The 24,623-nt window shown below is 38.8% G+C and overlaps 2 protein-coding genes across 6 annotated transcripts in view; both read right to left on the reverse strand.

Annotated features, from left to right (window-relative positions):
* NDUFA12 (NADH:ubiquinone oxidoreductase subunit A12) overlaps window positions 1-5,436 on the reverse strand; it is a 28,621-nt gene extending 23,185 nt beyond the window's left edge. Inside the window, exons 1-3 of the mRNA XM_055395649.2 lie at window positions 5,280-5,436; window positions 4,395-4,477; window positions 213-300 (exon numbers count right to left, since the gene is read on the reverse strand). Coding sequence (XP_055251624.1) covers window positions 213-300; window positions 4,395-4,477; window positions 5,280-5,365 — 257 coding nt within the window. The 5' untranslated portion in view covers window positions 5,366-5,436. The remainder of the gene's footprint in view (window positions 1-212; window positions 301-4,394; window positions 4,478-5,279) is intronic.
* Window positions 5,437-13,967: 8,531 nt separating this feature from the next.
* NR2C1 (nuclear receptor subfamily 2 group C member 1) overlaps window positions 13,968-24,623 on the reverse strand; it is a 45,913-nt gene continuing 35,257 nt past the window's right edge. For all 5 annotated transcript variants that reach the window (XM_055396109.2, XM_088836866.1, XM_088836867.1 and 2 more), the window contains 4 exons: window positions 22,768-22,907; window positions 21,221-21,358; window positions 18,492-18,597; window positions 13,968-15,852 (listed from right to left, as the gene is read on the reverse strand). In XM_055396109.2, the coding sequence (XP_055252084.1) occupies window positions 15,678-15,852; window positions 18,492-18,597; window positions 21,221-21,358; window positions 22,768-22,907 (559 nt within the window). In that variant the 3' untranslated portion in view covers window positions 13,968-15,677. The remainder of the gene's footprint in view (window positions 15,853-18,491; window positions 18,598-21,220; window positions 21,359-22,767; window positions 22,908-24,623) is intronic.

The raw sequence follows: 24,623 nt of genomic DNA on the forward strand, positions 1-24,623 counted from the left end.
CTGCTCTGTCTTGTCTGAACTCCTGACCCACAAAAACTCCAAGATAAATACTTATTGTTGTTTTAAGCTACTAAGTTCTAGGATAACTAGTCACACAGCCATCACAATTGGGACTGATGCTTTCAGAACACCACCGATTAACTTAGGAATAGATTTTCAATATTTGTGTAATACTGCCAACTTAAATAAAATAAAATGCTGATGCAGCCTACCATTCAGGGGGCACCATGCTTCCATCCACATCCCAGAAGGTGTTTTTGCCATTCATTTCAGTAGTATATATAACCCATCGGTGACGGCCTGGATGGAAAGATCAACGTGTAGTTTAGAGATGTGAGGAGATAAAGACCAGCTTTCTAAAACAGCGTTAATTGCATAGCATCAAACTAATCTTTTTATTAAGAAAAGACTTTTATATGTTCTTATGTAAGAGAAAAGTTAAGAGAACTACAGAGACCCGTGTACTATTGAAGGCAAACTCCAGGCAAGGTTTATCAACAACCTAGAGGCCACCTCAGGAAAACCCCTCGAGGGCAATGAATGCATTCTGTGGGTGGAGCGCAGGCCTTTTCCACAGAGCAGAACCCTTGCTTCTCCCCCAGGTCCCCTGCCAAGCGGGAATCAGAGAGGGAAGGGGAATCTGTTCCAAGTCATTCTAGGTATTCAGGAGAGAAAAGTGCTCCTCCTGAAACTGGGGCAAGAGAAATGTATTCACAGCAATCACACTTGAACTACAGGTTTCCATATAAATATTTCTAAATAACCATCAGAGATTCTTTAGGAAATTGGTGTTTATTATATAATAAGCAAACATTATATATGATGGTGAGATAAGTAGAACAGCTCATGTTATCAAAATAGTATGGCTGCATGTTTTAACAAATTTCTATGAAACAGCTGAGAGCCTAACCACAATTCACAAAACTGTTAGGCAAAGGCCTGTATTTTAATGAACACTGTCACTTTTTTTTCTTTTACTTTTTACTGAGGTATAGTTGATTTACAATGATGTGTTTCAGGTGCAGAGCAAAGTGAATCTGTTTTACATATATATATATATCTACACTCTTTTTAAAGATTCTTTTCCCATATAAGCCATTACAGAGTGTTAGGTAGAGCTCCCTGTGCTATATACGACTGTCATTTATTATCACTGGCCATTAGGCAAGTTATGAGCCTCAGTTTCTTTATCTATTAAAAGTGGATGATTATACCCACATCTTAACGTTGCTATGAAAATTAAATATCACACACACACACCTAGTTTAGTATCGGGCACATAGGTGCATAATAAACATTAATTTCTTTCATCTCTTCCTCACTGCCCTCACCCCCACAAAGGGAATACTGAATTCATCCCTGTAATGAATTTTAAGCCAATAAGCAAAATGATGCCATGATAGAGCTGGGCTTTAACAATCTCATAATCTATATATATATCAAAATTTTAAAAGTGCAAACTCAGACTCAGCAATTCCACTTACAGGAATTTACTCTTAGAATACTTAAGTGAATGTGTACATTGTTACAATCAAGTTCACTGCAGCATTGTCTCTAACAGCAAAAAATTGAAGGCAATGTACGTATCTACCAACAGTGAACTATTCAAGAAAATAATGGTTCTTCCATACAGTGGAATACAGTGTTGCTATTAAAAAGAACGATGTTAAAATTTGTAACATAAGAAAACACAAGACAAGTGTTCAAACAGAAAAGAGTGCTGTAGATACCTTCAACTTACTATGGGAAAAATGACCCATAATTTTTAAGTAAAAGTATTTCAGTTTACAAACCACATGCATTACATAACTTAAAAAAAAATGTTTACACATGCACTGAAGAATTTTGAAATATATATACTATTAAAATGGGTAAAACTATGAGACAAGGAAGCTTTCCTTCTTCACTTCATACACTAAGTTTCAATGTTTTAAAACAAAATATATCATTTTTTAAATTAGCAAAAGGAAAGATATTTCCAATGTGAGGTAAAAACGGAAAGAAGAAAAGAGGAAAAACTGAAGGAAGTTTAATATTATACTAGTTTGTAACAAAGCAATGAATAGAAAGAATTTTGGCCTGGGGCTCTGCCACTACCTAGCTGTTATTTAATTAAGTTCCTTCTGGATAAGATTATTTTCTTGGGCCTCAGTTTTTTTTCTCTATTATAAAAAAAAGCTTTTTGATAATCTCTTAAAATCAACTGCAGGCCTAAAACTATGATTTGCCTAAATATTACAATATTATGGTTACAGAGTGTTAAGATATTGCTGTTTACCCCTTGTAAACCAACTTGTTTCCAATGCGATCACACATGGATACATGATTTATATATTCCTAAAAATATTATTAAGGTCCATGACCAAGTTTTCTCCATAAAATGAGGGAGGGGAGGATTAAAGTGCTTACCTCCAGTAGAAGTTAAATATTAAAGTAGATAATGTATATGTGTTTAGAATGCACATGGCACTCAAGGCCATTATATTTCACCTTTTAAGTTTTCCCCCGGATAAAGACTAATTATTCCCTCTCTGATACTTTTAATCTCAATCAAAAGATAATTTTATTATGAAAGTAACAAATGCACATGGCAAAAAATTTCCAACAGTTCAAGAAGGTAATAATAATAGCAACAGTAGTATAATAATTTTTGGGCACTGACAGCCCAAGCAATAGGCCAGTGGTTCTCAACAGGGAGCAACTTTGCCCCCCAAGGGACATTTGGCAAAGTCTGGAGACATTTTTGGTTGTCACAACTGCAGAAGGAAAGTGTTTCTGGCAGTTGGTGGGTCGATGCCAAGGATGCTAAGCATTCCATAATGTGCAGACCAGCCCCTCACAATAGAGAAGTATCTGACCCACAGTGTTAATCTTGTTGAGGCTGAAGTCCTACATTTGGATAAGCTCCTCCCATTCAATTTTAATCTATTTTTTATACAAGTTTATAAGGCAAATATTATTATGATGATGCTACTTTATAACATGAGGAACCTGGGGCTGAGAGACATTAATTAAATAAACTTCAGGGTTACAAAGTTTTATCATGGAGGAACAAAATGTTGAAACATTACCAACTCACACAATACTTCTAAGTTTCTTGTATTTCCTTCCAGCATTTGGAATATGAACACAAAAAGCTTAATTTTCTTCCTGTGAGGCAACAAATTGTTCTGCATCTGGAGTTTCTTGTGTTACAAACATCTTTGACATCTTTCTATATAAAATGTACTGGTTTATATCATTCTTAATAACAACAAAGTATTATAAAAAAATGCAATTCATCAGTATCCAACTGGTGCACAGTTAATGTTGCTTTTAGAATTTACTGGTAAAACAATGCTGCAATGGTTGTTTTTGGTTTGCAAGAATATTTAAGGTGGATTCCTAGAAGTTGAACTGCTGGGACAAAAGATATGTGCAATGTAAATTTTAAGAAAATTTACTGACTGTCCTCCAAAAGGACTACACTAACGTATAGACTTTAAAAATATACATATATAAATTTACTGACTGTCCTCCAAAAGGACTGCACTAACGTATAGACTTTAAAAATATACATATATAAATTTACTGACTGTCCTCCAGAAGGACTGCACTAACGTATAGACTTTAAATATACACATATATTTATTTATCGGCTACACCAGGCCTTAGTTGCGGTACATGTGACCTTCAATCTTCCTTGTGGCACACAGAATCTTTAGTTGTGGCGTGTAAACTCTTAGGGCATGTGGGATATAGTTCGCTGACCAGGGACTGAACTTGGGCCCCCTGCACTGGGAGCATGCAGTCCCAGCCACTAGACCACCAAGGAAGTCCTAACGTATATTCTCTTATGGCATTTCCCCAATAAGTATTTATCAGATTGGCAAATGCTTCAAAATTCAACAGGTGAAAAAAGATAACGCTGTTTTTTGAGCTGCATTTCTGCAATTACAAGTGAGGGTGAGAGCGATAAATTAGGAATTTAGATTTAAAATATACATACTGCTATACATAAAACAGATAACCAAAAAGGACCTACTAGATAGCACAGGGAACTATACTTAATACGTTGTAATAACCTATAATGGAAGAGAATTTAAAAAAAGAACATGTGTATTTATACACATATACATGAATCCCTTTGCTGTACACCTGAAACATTGTAAATCAACTATATTTCAATAAAAATTGAAAAATAATCACGTATTTTTAATAAAAAATAAGAATGAGCAACCTTTCATGCCTTTGTTGGTGACTTAGTTTTCTTTTCCTGCAGATTATCTTTTTCTTTTTTCTATTGAGTTCTTCATCCTTTTACAAGTACTTTGTAAAAATACATTACAGAAAACAAAGTAAAATCAAATCCCAATTTCACTCCCATTACTTATACCCCAAAATACTGCACTTACCAAAAAACTGCTTGTTGTCTTCATAGTATTTATTTCCATATTTGTCTTCTCCCACTAATGTGCCAACCCTCACATCATTTGCCCTGGGAATGTCCAAAAGAAAACAGACATTTTGGAAAGATTCTTTATTTACAACACATAGGTAAAAGAGAGAGTATTAACTTTCACAAACATAGCAGTGTGCCAAGCAGAAAAACGAGGAGATGCTGGGTATAGTCACCGATTGTATACTTCCAGCACAAGAGAAGAGAAACTGACCCAGCTGATGTGCCTTAAATACACTTAACATATAGGCGCAATACCTTCAAATTACAAGACTACTTTTAAAAATCTATTGTCCCTAGGTCTGAGGCACTGAAGTTAGCCATAAACTTCAGGAAACCTGGAAATTAAATTGTTTCATATTAAAATGATACGAACACCTGGCTCTTTCATTCGGCTCTAGGTCTCCAACTCCGTTTCCCCGTACGATGCTGCTCGTCCAATTCACCGAGTTGAAGTCGGGGGAAACTGAAATCACTTCGTTTAACTCCACAGTGGACGGAAGGAAAGAGAAGGCCAGGGAAGGAGGGGAAAAACCCCAAAGTTTCCCAAGGTCACACAGTGTGAGCGTCTGGCAGGCTCTTTACTCCCCAGGAAGCAGAGCAGGGGTGCAGCCCGTATATGCCCTCACCTCTAAGTCACAGCTCGGCCTCTACAGCCGGCTTCGACCCCGTCTCCGGGAGACCCCGGGACAGACTTCGCCCGCGGGAAGCCAGGCTGACTCGGCCGGTCGTCCTTGAGGAGCTGCGGACTCTCCAAGCTGACCCAAGCCCGAACCCCTTTCCAAGAAACCAGCCAGGGTAAGTCCAGTCCCAGAAGCCAAGAGCATGGCTGGCCGCCTACCTGAACAAAACCCGTAGATAGCCGCGGAGGCCACCGTGGCCGCTGACCTGCTGCAGCCCGCGCTTCAGGACCTGCAGCAACTCCATCTTGTCCTGCAGGCCCCGCCTCCACGGCGCGCCGCGGGACACCCGCCGGCGGAACCAGCCACTCAGCGGCAGGGAGCCGACGACAGAAAGTTCCCAAGCACGCGCGGCAGGCGGAGTTGGTTTTGCGCATGCGCGGGTCTGGAGCGCCCCCTTGTGGCCTCCTCCCGTTTTCCAGGGAAGATGAGCTTGATTGATGTTCTTCCAAAACAGTTTTCAGAGATGCCGTTTAGAAGACAGGACAAGTGGAAAAGTCACCTATACTAGGGTTGTCCAGGTGAAGTTTTCTCCTTTGGGGACCTCAGTTTCCTCCTATAAAGTGATTGCTTCAGACTACTCCAAAAATCCTTTCTAGAGTCAAGATTCTTTAGAAACAAGTTACCATTAAGGAATTCAATATTAAGCACAAAATCATTATTGCTCATTTGAAAGTAAGTACATTTGATACTACTGTTGTGTAAGTAGGTCACTGAGGAAGAGGAATAGAGAAGTACAAGATTAAGTATCTACTTTTAAGGACTTAATGATTCAGTTTCAAGTTTTGAAATAATAAATAAAACATTTTCTAATTTAAATTAGATGCATATTTAATTTTTTAAATAATCAGTTCAGTTCAGTCGCTCAGTCGTGTCCCACTCTGAGACCCCATGAACTGCATCTTACCAGGCTTCCCTGTCCATCATCAGCACCTGGAACTTGCTCAAACTCATGTCTGTTGAGTCTGTGATGCCATCCAACCATCTCATCCTCTGTCATCCCCTTTGCCTGCCTTCACTCTTTCCCAGCATCGGGGTCTTTTCCAGTAAGTCAGTTCTTCACATCAGGTGGCCAAAGGATTGGAGCTTCAGCTTCAGCATCAGTCCTTCCAATGAATATTCAGGACTGATTTCCTTTAGGATTGACTGGTTTGATCTCCTTGCAGTCCAAGGGACTCTTCAACAGTCTTCTCCAGCACCACAGTTCAAAAGCATCAATTCTTTGGTGCTCAGCTTTCTTCATAGTCCAACTCTCACATCCATACATGACTACTGGAAAAACTAGATGGACCTTTGTCGTCAAAGTAATGTCTCTACTTTTTAATATGCTGTCTACGTTTGTCATGGCTTTTCTTCCAAGGAGCAAGCGTTTTTTAATTTCATGGCTGCAGTCACCATCTGCAGTGATTTTGGAGCCCAGGAAAATAAAGTCTGTCACTGTTTCCATTGTTTCCCCATCTGTTCGCCACGAAGTGATGGGACCACATGCCATGATCTTCATTTTTTGAATGTTGAGTTTAAGTCAACTTTTTCACTCTCCTCTTTCATTTTCATCCAGAAGCTCTTCAATTCCTCTTCACTTTCTGCCATAAAGGTGGCATTTCTGCCATTTTTAAATAATAAAAGGCATTAAATGAACATTATTTTTTCTAGCATCTAACTTTATAACTTTCAATATGTTTTAAAACATATACTCCTTGATGTGTCTGTTTGAAACAGTCCTCTGGTTCCTAGCTGTTTGAGATGAGAAACTTGGCACATGCTCACTTTCTTCATCTCTTTTGTCTTTTGTGCTTCCAGATGCCAGTTTACCATATAATTTCTTTAAAAAGGAAAAGGTTTATAAGATTTACACTCTAATCCATAATTTCAAGTCTTCATGATTGTCTAAAGAGTTTTAAAAATTGAAACACATTATTTCCTGAGAGGAATGAACAATAAGATTGGACCCAGACATGTAATTTTTGGGGGCTCCAAAATCACTGTAGGTGCTGATTGCAGCCATGAAATTAAAAGACGCTTACTCCTTGGAAGGAAAGTTATGACCAACCTAGATAGCATATTAAAAAGCAGAGACATTACTTTGCCAACCAAGGTCCGTCGAGTCAAGGCTATGGTTTTTCCAGTGGTCATGTATGGATGTGAGAGTTGGACTGTGAAGAAAGCTGAGTGCCGAAGCATTGATGCTTTTGAACTGTGGTGCTGGAGAAGACTCTTGAGAGTCCCTTGGACTGCAAGGAGGTCCAACCAGTCCATTCTAAAGGAGATCAATCCTGGGTGTTCATTGGAAGGACTGATGCTAAAGCTGAAACTCCAATACTTTGGCCACCTCATGTGACGAGTTGACTCACTGGAAAAGAGTCTGATGCTAGGAGGGATTGGGGGTGGGAGGAGACGGGGACGACAGAGAATGAGATGGCTGGATGGCATCACCGACTCGATGGACATGAGTTTGAGTGAACTTCGGGAGTTGGTGATGGACAGGGAGGCCTGGCGTGCTGTGATTCATGGGGTTGCAAAGAGTCGGACATGACTGAGCGACTGAACTGAACTGAACTGAGACATGTAATGTCACACTACTAAATCTTCAACCCCAAAAGAGAAACCTCCAAATGTTAGGATCAGATTTTCTTTTCTTAGACTCAATCACTCAAAATTATGTCACAGAGGAATTTATTTTATGCTGAAGTGTGACTTTCATGGGCTTTCCACAGGCTTTTTTGCTTTTAAAAAATTCCATCTGTCTTATTCCACAATATAAAAATTATTCTAAAAGCTTAACTGTATTACTATTATCTCACCTGAAAAAGTTAATAACTGCTTAATATAAAATATCTGCTGAGGAAGGTTCAAATTTCCACAGTCATTTAATGATTTTTTTACTTTGTCCAAATAAGTTCCATATTTTGTAACTGATTTTCTTTTAATATATGATTCTCCCATTGCCCACCCCTTGTTTTTGGTCCTTCTGGTTTATTTGACAAAGAAACTGGTAATTTCTCCTGTAGCGTTTTCCACTGTCTGGATTTTGTTGATTGTGTCCTTGTGCTCTTCTACCTCCTGTATTTCTGGATGTTAGTATTAAATCTAGGCATCTAACAAGATTTGTGTTCATTTTTTTGTTATCTTTCCATTCAGGAGGATATATGGTGTCTGCTTGTCTCATTTTTTGTGATTTTAGCTGTCACTGCTAAGCATTGTCTAAATAATTTTATTCCTCCATTAGTCACAAATCTCCTATAAAGAGAAAAGTGTGTGTGTGCGCTCAGTTGTGTCCAATTCTTTGCAGCCCCACTGACCTTAGTTTGCCAGGCTTCTCTGCCCATTCATTTTTCCAGGCAAGAATACTGGAGCGGGGTGCCATTCCCGCCTCCAGGGGATCTTTCTGACCCGGGGATTGAACCCATGTCTCCTGCATCTCCTGCATTAGCAGGCAGATTCTTTACCACTAACACCACCCTGGGAAGCCCTATAAAGAGAAAACTTCCTCTCAACTATTTGGTTCCTGAAATACTGTTCATATAGGAAAGATGCTTGATTCTCTCCCTTATGGAACAGTTTTCAAAAGTACAATTTGGTTTCCTAGCATCCTGTGTATGTGTGTGGGGAGGGGCAAAAAAACTCATAAAATTTACCATTTCGTTTTCAAGTGTATAATACAGTAGTGTTAACTCTATATATATAGTTGTGCAGCAAATCTCTAGAACTTTTGTATCTTGCAAAACTGAAACTCTTAACCCACAGAACAACACTCCCCTTTCTCTCTATACTAGGTTGTGCTGTGCTTTGCTAAGTCTCTTCAGTTGTATCTGACTCTTTGCGACCCTATGGACCATAGCATGCCAGGCTTCTCTGTCCATGGGATTCTCCAGGCAAGAACCCTGGAGTAGGTTGCCATGCCCTCCACCAGGAGATCTTTCCCACCCAGGGAACACCCAGGGATAGATCGAGCCTGCATCTCTTACGTCTCCTGCATTGGCAGGTATGTTCTTTACCACTCCCTGATAGCTCAACTGGTAAAGAATCAGCCTGCAATGCAGCAGACCCCAGTTCAATGCCTGGCTTGGGAAGATTCCCTGGAGGAAGGCTACCCACTCCAGTATTTTGGCCTGGAGAATTCCATGGACTGTATAGTCCATAGGGTCACAAAGAGCTGGACACAACTGAGCGACTTTCACTTTCTTTACCACTAGCACCACCTGGGAAGCTCTTATTGGAGCTCCTATTAGGTCTGCTGCTGCTGCTGCTAAGTCGCTTCAGTCGTGTCCGACTCTGTGCGACCCCATAGACGGCAGCCCACCAGGCTCCCCTGTCCCTGGGATTCTCCAAGCAAGAACACTGGAGTGGGTTGCCATTTCCTTCTCCAATGCATGAAAGTGAAAAGTGAAAGTGAAGTCGCTCATTCGTGTCCAACTCATAGTGACCCCATGGACTGCAGCCTACCGGCTCCTCCATCCATGGGTTTCTCCAGGCAAGAGTACTGGAGTGGGTTGCCATTGCCTTAGGTCACCAGAGCACAATAACCACTATTCTACTTTCTAAGAGTATGACTACTTTCAGTTCAGTTCAGTCGCTCAGTTGTGTCTTTTTGCGACCCCATGAATCACAGCAGGCCAGGCCTCCCTGTCCATCACCAACTCCCGAGTTCACTCAAACTCACATCTATCGAGTCGGTGATGCCATCCAGACATCTCATTCTCTGTCGTCCCCTTCTCCTCCCGCCCCCAATCCCTCCCAGCATCAGAGTCTTTTTCAGTGAGTCAACTCTTCACATGAGGTTTAGATACCCGCTATAAATGAAATCATGCAGGACTTGTCTTGGCTCAGACAGTAAAGAATCTGCCTGGGTCAGGAAGATCCCCTGGAGAACGGTATGACAACTCACTCCAGTATTCTTGCCTGGAGAATTCCATGGACACTAGAACCTGGTGGGCTACAGTCCCTGGGGTCAGAGTCGGACACGACTAACACTTTCACTTCTATCTTACTTAACATACTATCCTTCAGTTTCATCCACGCTGTAGGATGAAATCCACGTGACAGGGTTTCCTTTTCTAAGGTTGAGTAATACCGCACTGCGTACGTATCACTGATTCCCTATCCATTCATCTCTCAGTGGGTAGTTTTGGTTGCTTTCATCTCTTAGCTGCAGTAAATGTGGGAGTGTATACATCTCTTTCAGATCTGTTTTCAGTTCCCTGGGATATAAGTCTGTGTGTGTGTGTGTGTATATTAAAAAGATGTGTTAAAGACATAATCTTTCACCATGGATTGATCTTTAAGATTTCATTGTTTCCTAGTGTTGTTTCTGCTTGTTTTACAATCTGTTTGTTCCCCACTGCTGTTACCATTTCTTGTGTTTTTTTGGGGGGTGGGAGTGGGAAAGAAAAGTTTATTGCAAGGCCAACCAAGAAGAATGGGTAGCTCATACTCTAAATCCCCAAACTCCCCTGTGGTTTTCAGGGAAAAGCTTTTATAGGTAAAATTTGGGTTGAGGGCTGCAGGGTATGTGACTTTCTTCTGATTGGTTGGCGGTGAAGCAACAGAGCAGTGCAGGAATCTTTTGCTGCAGCCTGCAGTTGCTATCCTCCACCTAGGTGAGGGCCTCAGATTTGTAAAATTACCAGGCCTACTATGAAACCAGGTACTTCTTCATCTAAACAATTTGGTTCTTCAGTCTCTCCCTTATTTGCATGGAGACCACCTTCCTATTCAAGATTTCTGCTGTCCCCACAACTTTTCTAAGTCCACTGCCCATAATGCTGACAAAATCAAGGTTCAACTCTCTCTGCTGTGGGTGCCCGACAGCCCAATATATGTGCTTTGTGTCCACCCAAGCCAACTCTGCTACTTATTTTTTTAAATAAATAAATAAATATTTTAAAGGCAGGCCAGTGGGAAGGACAGAGATGGGCTGGTTGAAAAGGCCTGGGGAACTGCCTCCATCCCTGGAAGCAGAGGGCAGGGGATGAACAGCAAAATGCAAGTGAAGGTGAGTGGGGGCAGCACACCCAAAGGGGACAGGGACCTTGGTGTGTCCCACAGAGACACACAGGGAGAAGGCTGAAGAACTAGGCCTGAGTCAGGCACACCCTTCAGGGCTCCGGAGACCATGGGAGGCAGCTGAGACATGAACAGTTGGCAAGCGGGTCCATGGAAGGGTTATAAGCGGGGAATGGATGGGGGCAGACAGACGCGCTTCAGAAGGTTCTCAGTGGCGCTGCTGCAGAGGGCTGCTGGGGGCAGAGGCACACACACAGAGGTGAAGGGATATGAGACTAACTCTGGAAGCTGAAGCCTCAGGGGTTACTGTTGAACTCGATGGGGGTGAGAAGATGGAAGAGAAGCCCTAGGTGTTGGCTCAGGTGAGTTGGTGGCTGGTGCTGTTGGTCACTAAGGGAGGTCACTAAGCCAGCAGTGCTGGGAAGACTCAGAAGTGCCTACAGCCACAGCACACAGTAGATGTCCAAAAGGATACTGGTTGAATCACAACACCCACCATTTTTCTCTTCTTAAAACTTGCCGTGTACAGTTTGAATCGTGTACAGATAGGACAATTGCAGTATCTATTTTTTAGGATCTATATGTATTGCTTATTGCTGACTCATTCAAGTTTCCTTCTAACTTTGATAATTCTGTGAGCTCATATTTGGTTGAGTTTAATGTGTGACTAATTGAGGTTCTAAATTAGAGGTCAGCAAACTACACCCGAAGGGCTAAGTCCAGTTCACTCCCTGTTTTTTAAATGTTTTACTGGACCACTGCCATGCCCATTCACTTATGTACAGTCTACAGCTGCTTTTGAACAATAGCAGAGCAGTTGATTCAGACATGGTAAGGTCCTCAAAGTAAAAAACACCGATGCTCTGGCCCTCTACATAAGTGTGCACAACTCTGATGTAAATTAATGTTTTCCCCAGAGAGTTTTGATTCTGCCAGGACAGGGAGGGTTCATCATGACCTGTGACTTTAGCCTGCTTTGAGAACTCATGCCATGTTTCTCGCAAGTCCAGCGGTAGATCAGAGGCCTTCAGAATTATCTATTCCACAATACTGCTAGAAGCAGTAATACACTATCTTCTTTGATTATGATGTTCTCATTTCAAGATGGTATGGATCTTTTTCATTTAACAGGTCAATCATTCAACCTGAGAATCACATGTCCTTCTGTGGAACTTTTCTCGTATCAAATAATTTTCTCACGTCTTTTGTTTTCTCTTAAGTCCTTACTATTAAAATGTTAGACGTCTCATTTTCTATTTCTCTGTCTCTTGGTTATAGAGTTGACCCTTAAAATCATGGGTTTGAACTGTGTGGGTCTATTTACATGCAGACTTTAAAAAATATATACACACTAGAGTACTACAGGATCTGCAGGTGGTTGGTGCCTCAACACCCGTTATTCAAGGGTGAATTGTACTTTCAAGGTTGTTGAAATCTTTAAACTTTTCCTCAACAACTTTACCTTGCAACCCTTCTAATGAATTGTTTTAATCAGTTTAAATTTCCAGGGGCAGTTTCTTCCTTTAAATTTTCCTTTTCAAAGCATCCTGTTTTCATTTAATGAATACACCTACTTTCTTTCAAAATATTAATTATATTTGAAGTGGGGTACTTTTCTGATCACTGCATTGCTATCTGCCCCCACCATCAGATTATAACTGATCTCTTATGTATTATAAATGTCCTCAAATATCTGATGATCCTGGCTCTATGTTCATATTTAACAGTAGGCATTAGAGAGCTGAATGGAAACCCCATGTATACATATATAACTTGGAAATACTGGGATTCACTGAAGAGGGATAAAATGGTAGGCAGTCTTCTTATCAGGGACAACCAAAAGTTGAGTGTCTAGAGATCTTTTCTCCAGACAAATTAGTTTTTCCCAAAGAAAACTTAGCTTCTCCAAAGAAAAAAATCCTGGCATAGAAACCTATACCCAGTGGTCAGAATTCTAGGAACATGCTTAGGACTAAAGCCCATATTCAATGCAGATTTTCACTTAATCCATATCTTCAAGATTATACCTAATCCAAGCCTTCTGTTATCCCTGGTATCCTGTAAATCCTGTGATATTCTGGTTTAGTGTCTCAAGATTATTCATCTCTGGTTTCTTGCTCAAAAAGGCTGAAGGATAGAAAGCGGTCACTGGGGACTTCCCTGGTGGTCCAGCAGTTAAGACTCCAAGTTTCCAGTGCAGGGGGCATGGGTTTGATCCCCAGTTGGAGAACTAAGATCTCACATGCTGTGCAGCGCAGCCAAAAACAAGACAAAAAACAAGAAAAAGAAGGTGGTCACCTGACTTCAATAAACATAGAGAAAGGTAGTTCAATGATTCTGTAGACAGATATGCAATCAATCCTCTGTTTAATGCTCCAAGTAACCTCTCTGAAAATGAGCACCTGGTTCCTCCAGGTACTAAACAGCATTCTTGGACTAAACAGCATTCTTGGACACTGTAACGTATACTGGCTTCTTTCTCAATGTACCACCTTTTGCAGGTATTCAGATGATCATTTCCTTGGTTTTGGCCCTGTCTTTCTCTACCTGCGTTTTCTTTCCCTAAAATTCAACTCTCTTATCCTTTGATTTCTTCTCTCCTGTTTCATCTGTCATTGTGTGGTTACACTTTACTAAGATTTCAGGAGAAAGAAAATAAGTGGTCAGTGTGTAATATTTAGTTGCAAGTCTTCAAATTGAACTGTAAATCATCCTAAAATATTGGCATATGGAAATGCTTTCCATGCTTTTTCCTTCCTGAAAGTACTTTCATAAATCTTACTAGAGATTTCTTAACAATGGAACAAACAAAAGGATGACCAAACAATGAACAAACAGGACTCTGAAATCAAATATATTGGCAGAAAACAAATTTGTAATGCAGGCCACATTTTAATGTAGTTTTTAAAAAACACTTCCAAATACAACTATAAATGTAATCAGGAAAAATACTTCAAACATGTATCTTAATTGACCATTAGTACATTACTTAAAATAATTTCTTGAGTCCTTGGCTTTCTTCATTGGGTTTATAAACGTATAAACCTACTGATTTTTCCATTTGAGTATTCTGTACTAAACGTAGTTTACCCAGCTGTAATTATAGAAAAAAAATTCCATTGACAAAAATCACGTTTTAAATAGGGGAAAAAAGTTTCCCTTAAGTTGGTAAAGACTGTAAATTGATACTTTAAAACTTCTGACTTACTATAAAGCAGCAATTAGTAAAATCCATACTCTTCTCCCAAATTCTGCTTCTCTTCTACTGCAAAATCTTTGTAAAAAATGTTCGAGTGCAATAAAATGTCCATATTTAAAAAAAAATCAACAAATAGATATAACAAAGTAATTTCTCACGAAGTTATAGCAAAGAAATACTTAACAGTATCAGGTTCTGCTAAGGAAAACATTACCGTGGAAGACATTCAAGGAATCTAAAATGCTTCCATTGTGGTAGTACAAGGCAGTGCTTCAGGCTGATGCTCATACTATTGTTAAAACAGCCCTTTCCCCTTTAGAGTGAAAAAATCAGTGCACATTCCTCCATATATTAAATAACCGACGTCTCAAAAAATTATCAACTGCTTCAAAATAACTGTCTAACTCACCTTGAAAACACAGACTGGTTATGATAAATCCACTTTCACAAAGGAGGTATTTCCAGTGACCTAAAAGAAACTGGCTAAATCCCTGGAAGGGTCAGGAACCAAATGAAAGTCAGAAAAGAGGGAGAGATGACAGACGCTTTCTGTGGAATAAACAGGAACAATTTAAATATCTACTGTGAAATACTGAAACTTGTGGCGCTCAATCAGTTTCTATTACTTTTACAACACAGTAAACCAAAAATATTAAAACATGAACCCTATCTTATTCTCAAAAACAATTTTCTGCTACATACATAAATAAAAAGTGCTTTGTAACTAATACACAACACTAAAAATATCAGCTCTTAATATCACAAATAACCTATGTCTCATTGCCAGCAATGAGGGTGATAAATGCTAATGGTATCATATTTACAAAAAACAAAAAAATATTTATATTCAATTATTATCTCCTATAGTCCCAGTGTTATCATTATACCACTGAGCATAAAATAATCTTCTTTAGACAAGTAATTAAAACAGATTATATTTTAGAAGCATAAAATGCAAGAAGATCCTTCTCAGCGATTAAGTGTTTGTACTAGTTCATAATGAAAGTAAACATGAATAGAACACAATTCTGGAAAAAAAAAGAGAGACATATTTATTTGTTTTATAAAATAAAAGGAGAAATCTTAGTCAAGAGGTGACAGCTTTAGGTGTCATCTTAACCAAGAATAAATTGAGTAGTATTTTTTATTCACTTAAATAAGACAGGAAAGGAAATCCTAATTCCTGTTACATGCTCAGTCACTTCAAACATTCTTAAGGAAGTAAAATCAAAATATCTTGGTTTTTGGTTTCTCTTTTAAAGTAAAAATTTCCAGATGCCCTGGAATCAGTGAGTTCGATTTGGTGTCTTCTTGTGTTCTGGGAAAGAACAATCACTTTAAACTGAGATCTCAGCTTTCAAATGCTGTGACCAATTATTTGCGAGTTATAATCTGCAGGTTCCATTTTTAAAATATGTGGGATGACACTGTCAATTCGAACATTGCCGATGAGACCTTTGAAAAACAGTTCTTCAGTGATGGTAGCGTTCATCAGTCTCAAAGCTGGCAATCGAAGTAGTAGTCTAGACAACCTCAAAAGAGAAAACAAAAGCGAACAAGGGTGTAAATCAAAGAGTAACTCAGTAGAAAGATAAAGTAATTTCTCCATGAATACTAATGCCATAAACAAAGATTATCAACAGTTTTCAACACTTAAAACCTTTAGTATTCTCAAGCCTTAAACTATATGACAATCACCTGGATATATATGATATCTGACAGACTTCTTTGGAAAGCCTTGCTCTTAACTGCTATGCTGTGCTGCCTCTAGTTGGTTGTATGAACCATGGAACAAAGTTTTAAACCATGGATCAAGTTTTAAGTTTAATGGCTTAGGAACTCTTTCAAGGTTATAATAGCAATGTTTTGTGTTATCAGGATACATGAGGCTCAATGATAGATTTTTTGGTTTTGCTTTGCAAAATGTATTGGGAATAGTAAAATAGGCAGTGAAGTGAAGTCACTCAGTCATGCCTGACTCTTTGTGACCCCATGGACTGTAGTCCACGGAATTCTCCAGGCCAGAATACTGGAGTGGGTAGCTGTTCCCCTCTCCAGGGATCTTCCCAACCCAGGGGTCAAACCCAGGTCTCCCGTATTGCAGGTAGATTCCTTACCAGCTGAACCACTGCTGCTGCTAAGTTGCTTCAGTCGTGTCCGACTCTGTGCGACCCCATAGACGGCAGCCAACCAGGTTCCCCTGTCCCTGGGATTCTCCAGGCAAGAACACTGGAGTGGGTTGCCATTTCCTTCTCCAATGCATGAAAGTGAAAAGTGAAAGTGAAGCTCAGTCGTGTCCTACTCTTAGCGACCCCATGGACTGCAGCCTACCAGGCTCCTCCATCCATGGGATTTTCCAGGCAAGAGTACTGGAGTGGATTGCCATTGCCTTCTCCAAGCTGAGCCACTAGGGAAGCCCAAAATAGGCAAAAGTTGTTATTAATGGGAAGAGCACAGAGTATAGAATCAAAACCACTAGGTTCAAATCCTGATTCAACTACTTCCTAGCTATGTGAATGGGTGGAAGCCACTACCCGCCCTGTCTCTTTCACAATGTTGTGACAATCAGCAAAATGATCCTGCCAGTTTCTGTGCTAGTGAGGTAGGACAATGTCTTGTGTGAAAGTACATTATAATTTGAAAACTGCTATCCAAATATGATTAATTAAACTAACTATGAATATAAGAAACTAAGAAAGAGTTCCAGAGGTCAAAGAACCTGGAACCTAATGGAACAGAGGTCAGCAAGAAGGTGTAGAATCAAAATGAGGAAAATTTTAAATACTGTATTTATTTGTATGTGTGTGTGCTAGTTGCTCAGTTGTGTCCAACTCTTTGTGACCCCATGGACTGTAGCCTGTCAGGCTCCTCTGTCCATGGAATTCTCCAGATAAGAATACTAAAATGGGTTGCCATGCCCTTCTCCAAGGTATCTTCTTGACCCAGGGATCAAACCCTGGTCTCCAGCATTATAGGCAGTCTCTACCATTTCAGCCATCAGGGAAGCCCATTAACTTATATAAGGTATAAAAGTTTTGAAACTTTAAAAAACTGAAAAAAAAAAAAAAAACAAAAAAACCCGAACAGAACCAACACCCAAAGAACCACCTTTCCAAACAGTTTGTGGCATTATCTGTCCTTCCCCTCTGCTAAGGCCTTCTGCTCTTGAGAACACTTGAGCACTTGAGAACAAGTGAAACGGGCAGACCCAGAATTAAGTAATCTTTCTGTATTCATGTACTACACTGCTCAAATTACTCATTTTCTGTTTGTTCCCACCAGCTGAGATGTATTCACAGAACTGGTAGGAAGCAGCGCAAGAAAACTGGTTAGATGTTAGATAAATCAGATGTTAGCTGATTTTCAAGATGGAACTGGCTTATAAGCCTATTATCTAATATATGTAAAAAGTTATTATATGTAAAATATTCTTTTACTAGTTTGAAGTCTGTTAATAATATTAGTAAACAAATGCCTGGTGTGCTATGATTCATGGGGTCGCAAAGAGTCGGACACGACTGAGCGACTGAACTGAACTATGTAACAGGCACTGTTCTATTAAGCTCTTTGAATATACTAACTGACTTAATCCTTATACTAATAAAACGTGAGTACTATTATCTCCATTTCACAGTAAAGAAACTGAAATAGAAGTTGAATAACTTCTGTTAACTTCTATAAGGTCATACAGCTGGTAAGTGGCAGGGCTAGGCATTAAACCCAGGTGCTCTTGCTCTGACAGCCAAATGCTTAATCACTCAAAAACTGAGTTCCTTTCATTAAAGGACACTTGTAAGAAACACCTTGCTATAAATGCCACAAGCCAAATTTCAAAATTAATTATAACATAAGCTAACCGTATTTTTTTATTCATGCACTTTTCATCCCCTTGTCTAATTCAACCCATTATTTCATCTGAAGCAAGTTAAGAGCCTGGGTGTGAGAGTAAACTACCTGGCTCTGCTGCTTGCTGTGTGACTTTGAGCAGGTTACTTAACCTTTCTGTGCTGAAGCCTCACATAAAATAGCTCATATAAAGGACTTGCAACAATGCATTAAATACTTGAAAGGCCAAAGCTGACTAAATTTAATTACACTTGGAATGGAGAATAAGGAAACAGATACACAAAAATTTTTAAGATGAATTTAATAGTATTTAACTTCTAGATACCTGTAGGTGTCATCTGGATATGTTTTGGTTATATAATCCTGGAATTCAACATAAGCCTTTTCCTGAAATTTCTCAATCTGTTCCATGTTTTCTAGGCCTGGATGATCTGAAACATTAAAGAATATATTGTTACTTTAGTTCTGAATACTCATTTACTAAAACACCAAGTGGAGATGGAAGAGGTGATAAAAAACAGTTCAGAAGGAAGCCTGATCATATATGTGTGGCTCTTTCATTACACAAATACTATTTTAGTAACCCACCCACTAAATATCAGGCACTGTACTTAAACCCTTAAAAGTATTTCATTTGATATATGTGTTCTGCTGCTGCTGCTAAGTCACTTCAGTCGTGTCCGACTCTGTGTGACCCCTTAGACGGCAGCCCACCAGGCTCCACCATCCCTGGGATTCTCCAGGCAAGAACGCTGCAGTGGGTTGCCATTTCTTTCTCCAGTGTGTGAAAGTGAAAAGTGAAAGTGAAGTCGCTCAGTCGTGTCCGACTCTTTGCGACCCCATGGACTGTAGCCCACCAGGCTCCTCTGTCCATGGGATTTTCTAGGCAAGAGTACTGGAGTGGCTTGCCATTGCCTTCATATGTATTCTAACATCTAATAAAAAAATGAAACCATTGGGCTCAAATAAAATAAGACAGCTTTTTCTATTTCAAAAGTGGTAGAAAGGATTTTGATCATTTTGCTTTCAATAGAAACAAAAAAATGAAATGACTTAGCTTAGTTAGAAGTATTTTTAACCAATGAAATATTTTCAGAATGAAAGTGAAAGTGAAACTCACTCAGCCGTGTCTGACTCTTTGTGACCCCATGGACTATACAGTCCATGGAATTCTCCAGGCCAGAATACTGGAGTGGGTAGCCTTCTCCTTCTCCAGGGGATCTTCCCAACCCAGGGACTGAACCCAGATCTCACATATTGCAGGCAGATTCTTTACCAGCTGAGCCACAAGGGAAGCCCAAGAACACTGGAGTGGTTAGCCTATCCCTTCTCCAGCAGATCTTCCCAACCCAGGAATCCAACTGGGGTCCCCTGAATTGCAGGCTGATTCTTTATCAACTGAGCTATGAGGGAAGCCCCCATTTTCAAAATATATACTTTAAATATTTTTCATTAAAATAATACATACTTTAACTTAAGTATAATTGACATACAACATTGTATCTGTTTAAGGTACATAACAAAATGAAGTGACATTCATATGCACTGCGCAATGATCACCACAGTAAGTCTAGTTACCATCTGTCACCATTCAAAGCTACAAAACGTTTTTCTTACAATGATAACTTTCAAGGTTTATTTTCTAGGAACTTTCATGTTTACAATACAATAGTGACTACTGTCACCATGTTATAAATTTTATCATTGTGACTTGATTATAACTGCAGGTTTGTACCTCATGATTCTCCTTCACCCATTTCACCCACCCCCTCATGCATGTTATATTTTGTATTTTTTTAATAAGAAAATCTTCCTTTCACCATTGTTAGGATAAAAAGATACTTATGAAATTATAAACTCTAAACATCATCTCTATCAGAAAAATAATATAGCAACACGAAATAACCTATATAAATATTTCACTGAAATGGAAATGTTAAAAGAATTTCATAAAACTTATGCCTAAAATACCAAAAGTGGTATCCTGACTAAGGAGAATAAGAAAAGTAGCAAACAGAAATACAGGGAATACTTAATAAAACAAAAGTACATTATAATTCTGTTGTCCAATCTACGGTCTTTCAATTTCAAGGAAAATTAAAGTGGCAAATTGGTTGTGATAAAAATTGCGATACATGTTATTAATTTACCTAAAACATCAGAAGAATAGTACAAAATAGCTTTAATTATCTTACTGATATCACTGAAGGTAGTAAGAAGCAGGGTTCCTCGGATAATTTTATTATGATACACAGTAACAGAAAAACATATACCAAAATGAAGAATACACAGCCTAATAGTCAATTTTTCTTACTCTAAAATTGATTGTTGAGCTTTACTGTCATTTTATTATATACAAAAACTAGTAATTGGCAGAAAGACAAGAGACCCACTTTTCTATTTATTGGGAACTCATAAGATGTTTGGAAATTTAACCCATTAACAAAGCAATCTTCATCTCTCTTTTTGCCTTTTAATGATGCCTAGAAAAATATACCTAAACATTCAAGTGCTGAACAGGACTAAAAGTCTATGTCATTTCACTGATTTCTTCAATTTTCCTTTTCATACCCAGATGTCTAACATCCAAAAATTTCACAGATATGAAGTGTACAATTCAACAGTTTTTTAGTATATTCAGAGCTGTGCAACCCTCACCACAGTCTAATTTTAGAACATCTTTGTTGGCCCCTCTCCATTCTCTCCTCTCCTTAGGTCAAGGAAGCCACAAATCTCTCTATATAGATTTGCCTACTCTAGACAATGCAAGTACACGGAAACATTTAATATGTGGTTTTTTGTGGCTGGTTTCTGTCACTTGCGTACTGTTTTCACGGTTTATCCATGGTGGCATGTATCAGAATTTCATTACTTTTTATGGCTGAATGATATTCCATTTATATATACATTATATTTTGTTTATTCATTTGTTTGATGGACACTTCAGTTGTTTGCACTTTACACCAATGTACATTCCTAACGGCAAATTTATGAGGGTTGTAATTTCTCCACATCCTCAAACACTGTATTTTTAATAAGTAAATGTTTATATACCTGGACTGAAGAGTACTATTGCCTTCAGGTAGGCATATTCATAGCCATCAATGCAGAGTTTTACCATGCTGTTACAAAACTCCTGTAGTTTGAAGATGTGTTCCATCAATAATTTTCTTCTTTCTGTTGATATTTTATCTTTAATGAAAACAAAGAAACAAACAAATTCTTCTAGTGTTCAGCAAAAAAGGATGACTATTTTTATCCAACATATTTTCTTCTCACTAATTTCCAGCTTTGAATATAATCAATTTATCAAATGTTAAAAATTCAATATATCTGTAAGTTTAACGTTTTATTTATTTATTCAGCTGTGCTGGGTCTTAGTTGCAGCATGTGGGATCTAGATCCTTAACCAGGGATGGAACCCAGGCCCCCTGCACTGGGAGCACAGAGTCTTAGCCACTGAACCACCAGGGAAGTCCCTCTCTCCAACTTCAAATGAAACTAATTAATGATCTTCAGACACTCTTCATTCAAGAAAAAAAAAAAAAAACAGGCTGTTAACATAAAAAGCCCTAAAGGTAATGTTTTCTTCCAAGATACACCTTTGAGAAGATAAGCTATAAAGATTAAAAATTTGGCTAACCAACCAAACTACGAAAGACTCAAATTTTGGTAATAGGATTTTTTATATCAATAAAATAAGCAAAATGAATAAGCAAAATCATCTAGATATTTAAGTTACAAACACTACTACAACAAAAGCAAATATTAAGCCAAAAACAACAAACAAACCCTGTTAAGACCAAAGAAAAGTTGAGTAAAACTGTATGTTCTAACTTAAAATTTGTGTTTATGTAGTACTGAATTCTGGTATATCTCCTATTGATGAGATCTTAAGGTTATTCTTTGCCATTAAATAAGAGGGGAAGCAGATAGTTCAAGAAAAATGTACAACAACGGGAAGTGGCATATGCAAAGGAAATGTAATTCTCCGTCTATAATTTTTCCTTGAACTAAAAAAAAATAGTTCTTCCCATTTGATGATGGGGCACCTTCTTGGATAGTCACAAGCCATTCTGAAAAAAACATTTATAAATCAGTGCTTGCCCTCCTGTCTCCTCAAGCAAATGGGAGTTGTAATCAGGAAACGGAAGAAGATAATTAGGATTGTTCTGTGACTCTTTAGTAGTGTCTAAGTGAAAGGATACATACTGATGAATTGATTTAAAAAAAGTTTAGCCTAACTTGGGATTCAAAAGGCTACAATGAAGAAAAGCAGTTTAAAACAGTTGGTAACTATACATTTATAAACAGTTGATTACCTCTATATAAGTGTACCCTGGATTTTTTGGTGTGTATGTTGAAGTGTAAAAATTCAGGCCTGATCAGAAATAGCACTTAAATACATTTGTTTCAGTTCTGTTGTACTCTCATTTAAAACTATTTTGGGTGATTAATGAATGAATTTATCAAAATGTAAAAATTATGTAAGGTAAAAAGGATATTGGTATTTATCTTTTGATACTTAACTTTAAACATAATATTATAAAACCGATGTCTCCTCTTATATCCTAGAAAAGGAAAAATAAGGTGCTTTTTACCTTGTTGAAGGCTACTGTGAAGACAGTTGACAAATGTTGCTAATATAGTTGCGACATTCATCACTTGCCAGCACTGCGCAAGACCAAGAGTAAAAAGTTCATTCCAATAAGCTTTCACCAATGATATGCTGTTTTCTTGCCTATAAAAACAAGAACAAATATCAAATATATTTTATGAAAACTTATAACCGACTCATATATTTGAAAATTCAATGTTCAGTTCAGTCGCCTAGTCATGTCAGACTCTTTGCGACCCCATGAACCGCAGCACACCAGGCCTCCCTGTCCATCACCAACTCCCGGAGCCTACCCAAACTCATGTCCATTGAGTCGGTGATGCCATCCAACCATCTCATCCTCTGTCGTCCCCTTCTCCTCTTGCCCTCAATCTTTCCCAGCATCAGGGTCTTTTCCAATGAGTCAACTCTTCGCATCAGGTGGCCAAAGTATTGGAGTTTCAGCTTCAACATCAGCACTTCCAATGAACACCCAGGACTGATCTTTAGAATGGACTGGTTAGATCTCCTTGCAGTCCAAGGGACTCTCAAGAGTCTTCTCCAACAACACTTTTGGAAAGCATAAATTCTTCGGCGCTCAGCTTTCTTTATAGTCCAACTCTCACATCCACACACGACCACGGGAAAAACCATAGCCATGATTAGACAGACCTTTGTTGGCAAAGTAACGTCTCTGCTTTTGAATATGCTGTCTAGGTTGGCCATAACTTTCCTTCCCCTTAAGGAGTAAGCGTCTTTTAATTTCATGGCTGCAATCACCATCTGCACTGATTTTGGAGCCCAGAAAAATAAAGTCTGACACTGTTTCCCCATCTATTTGCCATGAAGTGATGGGACCAGATGCCATGATCTTTGTTTTCTGAATGTTGAGCTGTAAGCCAAATTTTTCACTCTCCTCTTTCACTTTCATCAAGAGGCTCTTCAGTTCTTCACTTTCTGTCATAAGGGTGGTGTCATCTGCATATCTGAGGATATTGATATTTCTCCTGGCAATCTTGATTCCAGCTTGTGCTTCCTCCAGCCCAGCGTTTCTCATGATGTACTCTGCATATAAGTTAAATAAGCAGGGTGACAATATACAGCCTTGACGTACTCCTTTTCCTATTTGGAACCAGTCTGTTGTTCCATGTCCAGTTCTAACTGTTGCTTCCTGACCTGCATACAGGTTTCTCAAGAGGTAAATCAGGTGGTCTGGTATTTCCATCTCTTTCAGAATTTTCCACAGTTTATTGTGATCCACACAGTCAAAGGTTTTGGCACAGTCAATAAAGCAGAAATAGATGTTTTTATGGAACTCTCTTGCTTTTTCGATGATCCAGTGGATGTTGGCAATTTGATCTCTGGCTCCTCTGCCTTTTCTAAAACCAGTTTGAACATCTGGAAGTTCACGGTTCACGTACTGCTGAAGCCTGGCTTGGAAAATCTTGAGCATTACTTTACTAGCGTGTGAGATGCAACTGTGCGGTAGTTTGAGCATTCTTTGGCATTTCCTTTCTTAGGGACTGGAATGAAAACTCTGAGTCTAAAGTTTTATACAGGAAAGTCAAGGTAATCAACCAGTGAACAAAGCACACAAAAAAAGAACAGAGTAAACAGATTTAAAAAGTCAGTTTTTGATGGCCTGTGTTATACCTCTTAGTTAGAAAATAACATTGGCATTGTTGTACAATAAGGTCCTACAACTTGACCAATACTTTTCTAACTATGGGCTTAACTTTCTCCATGGTCTCTTTGCTTCTTCAAACCAGTTACTTTAAAACAATATGAAGAAATCTGGCAAACTTTAAACAAAGCTTGGATTTCTCATAATAGACCATTTTCCATTACCACCTAAATAAT

This window comes from Moschus berezovskii, chromosome 6 (assembly GCF_049115385.1).
Source record: "Moschus berezovskii isolate FMDL1 chromosome 6, NW_MosBer_1.0, whole genome shotgun sequence".
Taxonomy (NCBI): domain Eukaryota; kingdom Metazoa; phylum Chordata; class Mammalia; order Artiodactyla; family Moschidae; genus Moschus; species Moschus berezovskii.